Genomic DNA, 7,305 nt, shown 5'->3' with positions numbered 1-7,305 from the left:
AATAATACAAAGAAACTGCTAGAGAGGAAAAATTATACATGTTTTCCAGAGATGTATCGCTTGGATATGGAGTACTGATGATACCTTTACGTTTTGGCCATCGAAAAAAACGTTCAGGATCAGAGTGTCAAAGTGTAAGTGGAGAAAGAAGACATAAATAAATATGCATATGCGGTTGATTTAACAGTCCTAGGTACTAAAGCAGAAGATATTTAGCCGTGGAAGATATCGGCTTACAAATAAACCAAAATATAAAATTGTAACTAAATATTTACTAAGAGGAAAAGATAACCATTCTTGATTATGGGTGGCTCTCACTAAAATAGGCGGGGGAGTGACGAACCTACCCTATGAAAACCACGTCAAGAAATGCGCAATGTATTTCCATAGTAAATCATGTGGGGCCTTGGACCTCTACGGTCAGTCGTGCCTATAAAAAAAAGTTGTTTATTGAGGTCATTTGGGTTTTAACTTTTTTTTTAAGGGTTGACAGTATTCTCCCAATTATTCCTTGTAGATTCTCTTATATTGTTCCCAAAAGCATAATGGTGATAATTCTCTATACAGAATAAGAGTTCAAACAGATTCTTGATATGATTTTATTGCACAAACTGTACAAGTAAATTCACAATGCTCATCTCAAATAGGATTTTTGCAATTTTTTTCATTCTTCTTTTATTCTTACATGGACATATATGCAAAAATCTTCCCCTCAGTATTTTGTTTTAGCCTAAATATCATTGCGCCAACCATTTTAGTTATACTTACTTTGAGAGTGATATGAATTAACTGGCTTTTTCTTTGTATTTAAAATTTCTGGTGGTATTTCTCTTTTCTTCCCTGAGTTTTACACGAAGATAAAACAAACCAACCAACCTTTTATTATGCCTGAGATTGTCTACTATTGTTGTTCTCATTTCTCATAGTCGGTTGGTCAATTCAGACATGGCCTAACTTTTGCTTAATGTCTATATAAGGTCTTTGTGATATCCAAGAGGTCAGTTGGTGTTTTTATGCCATTCCTGAAGGGTTTTTGTTCTGTACTCTCCAAATCATTCTGAACCAGAGGCGTATACATCTTAGGAACTGCTCCTTAAGAAAAGTGATGTACTCATCATTTATTAATTTCTTTTCCCTTTCCAGTGCCTTACTGAATTTATCATTATCATTTATCAACGCTTACTTTCTTGTAACAGGGAAATTCACTTGTCAGCCATACTACTAGGATCCATAATTATCTATTTTATAAACTTCATTTAAAGAGGCAAACTCTTTTTCTCTCCAATATACTCCATCGACTGATTTTTTTCTCTATGGTGATGGTGTTTTATAGGGAGTGAGCCATGCTGGTCATTTACACTGCACAGACGCTGGTATTTCAGATTCTCAACTGTTCAATTTACCACAGAGTGACACAACTTCTCTCATTGTCTGCTGACACCTAGGATTCCACTCAAAATTATATTAGGAAGACAGAGCCGGGCAGATTAGACCATTGTGTAGCAAGTTATAAGAAAAGGTATTTGCTTATCAGAAATGAATAGTGAGACTGATCTGCAACTATGGTGTATCAGTAGTGTCAGCCAGGACCTAGCATGGGGTTTTACTGAACATAATAATAATAACAACTTTCTGATAATTGTGTATGTTAGTGGAACTCTTATTTGGTATCTTAGGCTATATGTTTCCAGTTCAGGCTGAAACTCAGGAAATTCAGAGATAAATTAGGATGATTAAGTAAAATTATTTTTTCATAATGTGTGTAAAATCTCTGTTATCATTTATTTTAATATAGTACCATGTGCTTCAATAATTGCTTTCTGACTTTTATAGTAATAAGTGATTTATTAATGCTTTGTTTTTGTACTTCAGTGAAATGTTTTTCGGTTTCAATTAATTTTTCTTTTTTTTTTTTATAGTGTTTTACTGAACTTGAAAAAGATGGATTTTTTGATCAGCTTATATCTTTCCAAATTCTTATGGATTTATTATTTAAGCATGGCATGTATGAGCAGACCCTAGAAGTTTTTGAAGTTGTGAAAAACAAACAACTTCATGGATCAAAATATCCAAAGAATGCGGTTGTTCTGGCATTTGGTGCATGTTATAAGTTGGTATGTATTTACGTATTTGCCAATTCTATTTCCTACAAAAATGTAGCCCTACCTAAATAACTGTCCTGTAATATGTACTTTTAACTTTTCCTCCTTATTACTAGAAAATTAATGGATAATTCTAACGTTTGTAATCGGCTTATTATAAGTGTAACATAGGATGGGGTCATTCTGTATTTATTATGTTTTTACAAGATGTTTGATGTTAAAATTAAGTTTTTTTTCTAGAATACTCCAGACTCTCTTAACTATGCCAAGAAATTATGGACTGAACTTAATCAAGCAGGTCATTACCCGATGAGAAGGGCAGGTACCTTTGCAGCTGCTCTGGCTATTCAGCAAGGCTCACCAGATATAGCATTAGAAATTCTTACCTCATTGAAACAACAAGGTTATGTTACAATAAGAAATTTAAAGGTAGTTTCTCTCTCTCTCTCTCTCCATTCTATATATTTATACTGGATATTGTTTATAACAACCTCCAAGGGGCTAAGCATATTCATTCACTACAGCCAATCATTTTTATAACCAATCGCTACACAAATCCTGTAAATATGAATTTTTTAAAATCAATTGCTACCAAAAACTTGGATGATTATTTAGAACTTAATTTTTTGTAAAACTAATGACCATATGTTGCAGCGCTAAAGATCCTCACCATGGCAGGATCATTCACTGTATCAAATTTATCTGGTTCTTGTAGTTCCTTAATTTGTTTTCTGAGCATGCCAAAATTTTTAAAATAATTGTAGAATGTTGAAGCAGGAACGTCGTCACAAGCCTGGTGGAGCATAATAATAACTTCCAAAATACTGATCTTAGTTTCCCAATTTTATGTCCACTCCTTGTCTTGAAGAAACCTCAAAACAAGCTATTTTATAAAATTGGTTTTAATATTCTGTATTCCTTAATCCATAAGCTGAATAATGGGCAATATATAACCTTAATAATAAAAATATAACCTTTATGGATTTATAATCTATCAAATTTATAATATGAGATGGGCAATTATCGATTATCAGGTGTGAGTATAAAAAGGAAAACTATCTCATCAGCATTAAAGGTATCGTTACTTTTGCCTTCTCAAATCTTGGATAGCCAGTCATCAGACCTTGTTGATGACTGTCTATCCAAGATTTCTGAAGCTTAACTGCCAGCTTAGTTTTTAAAACCAGTGACACGCTTAGAACATAAACTTTGTATCCAACCTCTTGATATTTCTTTTTCTGAAGGTTGCCCATTACTACAATGAAAAGGTTTCAAGAAATCGTTCACTTTAGTTGGTAGAATGGGACCAGAGATGGTAATATTGTGCCTTATTTGTATTTTGAACTATTTCAGCAATAGCTCATCGATTTCTTGGAGGTTAAAAGACGGTCTTTCTTAACTTTTAATTAATCCCCCTTTTTTTATTAGTCCTCAAATCAAGGCCCTGTGTGTTTCTGGATTGAAGATACGGTAGAGTGATTATATGACTTGAATGAAATCTAGCCAAGCTAATATTATTCTTACTATTTTCAGGAAGGTATGAAATGTGAAACTTCTCCTTCACTGTCTATGTTTTTTATTATACATCATGCATCTCTTGAAAGAATGAATAATACTTAACTGTAAACAATTCAATAGATGAATGTGAATCTGTTCTCTTTCAAAACATGGGTTTAAATTAACAGAAGACGTAATTATTCTAAAAATAAGGGTTGCTTTCTAGGCTTTATACTGATTCCTAGAAACCGATCTTTTATAGTTCAATTGGCCATCAAAATGAGTTACTTTAGCTGATTAGTCTTGATAACCGTGGTTCCTATATCAATTACTAAATATATTGATAAGACTCAAAATCAAGGGTCTGAAAATAATTGACACTATAACCAACATGTTGCTATATCTGAGGTCATTATAAATAATATGTGTATCTAAATGCATATTTACATTTTTTATTTTGTGTTTAAGATATCTGCTCTTGCTGATCTTGGAAGACCTGATGATGCACTTCCTCTCTTACGGTCTGCTTTAGAAACAGACAGAGCCGCAGATAAGAACACATTTTGTGAAGAAGTTGTAAGTTCAGAAATTTTTAATATTTAACTAATTACTTCACTTTCAATTTGGTTTTTTTAGATAACCACTTAATATATGTTAATTATAATATTTTATATACTTCCTCTTCTATTCTGGCATGTGGTATATTACTCTCATTGCTTACTGTTTTGTAGATGAAGAATTAGTTTTCTTTTTTAAAAGGATCAAGACCTTGAATGATATTCAATGTAGATATATATTGTGATTTTTAATTCTGTAAATATTTCTTGTGTGGGATGTGCTTGTTACTGTTATATTTTCCTTGTTAAATTGTGTGTACAATTCTATAATATCCACCCTATTATTTTCTTGTTTTTTTTCTATCTCTAGACTCTAGTTATGCCCAATATACTTAATTTCCTTTAATCAAGCTCTTCTGCAAAGAAAATGGTGATTCCTAACTGACATCATGTTAGGTGTCTTTTTTTTCATAAATTTCTGCTTATTAATTAGATTACCTTTACTCAAGCTCTTTTGTGAAGCGAACAGCCTGATTCATATTTCATGAAGTAGGAATTGGCTGATTTATTTATTTTTAGTAGTCCTTTTTTATTCCCTCCCTTACTATCCCTCCCTTATCTTTAACAATGTACCGACTCACTTCTATCCTACAATAAAAAACCTTGGAGTCACCTTCAACCGACACCTCTCCTGAAATAATCATATTTCCCAGATAACACAAATCCATAACTCTTAACTCATCATTCTTAAACAATTTCTAAGATTCCATGATTCCATTCCTCAGAACTCCTGTCAGCTCCTAGTATCCTCTCTTGTTTTACCCCACTTCGATTACGGTTCCTTGGTCTACAGAGGGCTATCTGCTGGTCTAGAGTTGAGACTGAAGAGACTCATGAATTGCTTTGTATAGGTTTGTCTTTTGGTTTCCCAGATGCTCTTATGTCCCCCGTTGGTATACCAAATTGAAGTGGCTCTATCCAAGCTCCCGAAGGCAATGCCTCCTTGTTGTTTTCTCATACCAAGTTCTTAAAATCAAAAAACCTACCTATATCCAATATCTTCTCACTCTTCGTTCATCTATCCATTCATTGAACACCAGATCCCATATATGCCCTCCTATAGAACCGCCTCCTTCGTCATATGTGCAACTTTCTTCTGGAATTCTCTTCCCTTCTCCATTCGCCAGTCCTCATCCATTCTTTCCTTTAAACAACACCTATTCCTTCATTTACTTTATAACCAAGGGATGTGACGACTGTGCGGGTTGTGGCACAGGTCCCAGTACGCTCGTTTCGGAACATTGTGGGTTCGATTCCCACCTGGAGCAGTTAACATTCATTTTTCAGCGGTCTCGAAGAATTAATCTTGACACTCCCACCTTGGTTATTACATGGCGGCAACTCAGGTAGCCATCAGGGGTTGGCAAAAAGGACCACTAGGCCCACTTGCCGGATTTGTTCCCCCTACCAAATGCCAGTACTACATAACTAAATCTCCACATCATTGTGAACAATATAAATAGGCATGTATTGATTACCATTATGAATAGTTAAACTAAGATTTTAATATAATTTCATTTTGCTGACTGAAAACTTTTAAATGTTTGTCAGAAAAATAATCATAATGAGTGAATCATGTATTTATTCTTAGGGGACGTATGTCCCAGAATAAAATTATTTTTTCATTTTATTTTAGTTCAAAAAATAAAAGTCCTTTCTGTAAAGTAGTAAAAAAAATTTTCTTTAGAAAAAATGTGTCCTTAGAAACTCTTTTATGTATTTTCTTAAAAAACAAAAAATATTTTACCTGGCTTGTTCAGAAATATATAGTAGGCTTTATATGTGTATATGGTTGAAACAATTTTGACCGATGACGTTGGGAAGTGAGCCTTATAAAATATTTATTTGTTTTTAAGAAATTTTGTTTTAAGTATTCTAAAAATAAATCCAACTTGAATTTCCTTCAAGAAAATTTTTTTGACCTACTTTACTGGAAGTACATTTTGATTTTTGTATACATTTAATACAATTGGCAATATTTTTTTTATTTTCCTACATCAGAAAGCTATTAATAGCAGTCGGTAATAATGTACAAATCAATTTGTTTTCTGATATAGAATAACAAAAAAAGTATTGTTAATTGTATAAAATCTCCAAAATTGCTTCCTTTAAAGTTGGCCAAAATATTCTCATTAAGAAAAATCAAGTCAGATTCATTTTAAGTGTCCTTAAAAACCCTCAAACACAAATATTTTTTTCTGATACCTAGCAAGGTAAAATGTTTATTGCTTTTTAAGAAAATTCATATTTTAATGATACAAACTCTCTGACTCTGTTTTTCTTTAAAAAAAACTTTTTAGGCCTAATTTACTGAAAGAGACTTGATTTTTCTAATTTTGTATACATTTAATACTGTCATGTATTTATCAAAATACTGTAATATTTTTTGTTATTCTACATCAGATAAAAAATCGATTAGTATATTATTACCCTACTATGCCATACTTCATTACATATATTTATTCTTTAGTCGGTGATTTTATTAAAGGAAATAAGACTGAATCATTAATATATGCAGTAGATACTCCCTTAAGATCCTGGTATAGGACAAATCTACTCAATGTCTCACAATATAAAAAAAGAAATAATCTGAGACTCAAAGTCATTTTTAAGACAGTGTTTCTCCCAGTTCCCTCTTATACATTTAGGATAACAGTATACTACCCTTACGCTTAAAACTGCTTCCCTAAGCTGCTGAATCCCTAACTATTATTTTGGATGGAAAAAAAATTGTCTACTTAGAAATGATGACTGTACGTAAATTGATATGATGCTGCTAAAATCAAAATAATATTTTGTGTTATATTCTCAGCTTTTAAACAAATGAACCTTTGAAAGAATCTAAGTCTGCTGAATCATTTGCTGCCAGAATTACTATTTGTTAAGGTGTATATGTATATCAATCCTTAGAAACATAATTTAGATTTTTATCAATTAATTAATTAAACATCCAAAATAGTCTCAACATTATATATTTATTTATTTGTCCTACGTTTCGGCCCTTCCAGCCATCCTCAGGGACATCTTCAACATAAATTTCCTCTCACATTAATTGTTTTCTCCTTGCAGGCTATTTTGCCCAGGTCAAT

The 7,305-nt window shown here is 32.4% G+C and overlaps 1 protein-coding gene across 1 annotated transcript in view; it reads left to right on the top strand.

Annotated features, from left to right (window-relative positions):
• Positions 1-1,919: 1,919 nt before the first annotated feature.
• Positions 1,920-7,305, top strand: part of LOC106682840 (pentatricopeptide repeat-containing protein 2, mitochondrial) — a gene marked incomplete at its 5' end in the record, with an annotated part of 8,952 nt that continues 3,566 nt past the window's right edge. The window contains 3 exon segments of the mRNA XM_067045913.1: positions 1,920-2,114; positions 2,343-2,531; positions 4,068-4,175. Coding sequence (XP_066902014.1) covers positions 1,920-2,114; positions 2,343-2,531; positions 4,068-4,175 — 492 coding nt within the window.

The sequence above is a fragment of the Halyomorpha halys genome, unplaced genomic scaffold (genome assembly GCF_000696795.3).
Source record: "Halyomorpha halys isolate HHAL.00 unplaced genomic scaffold, Hhal_1.1 Scaffold447.1, whole genome shotgun sequence".
NCBI lineage: Eukaryota > Metazoa > Arthropoda > Insecta > Hemiptera > Pentatomidae > Halyomorpha > Halyomorpha halys.
This window is presented reverse-complemented; position numbering and strand designations above follow the sequence as displayed.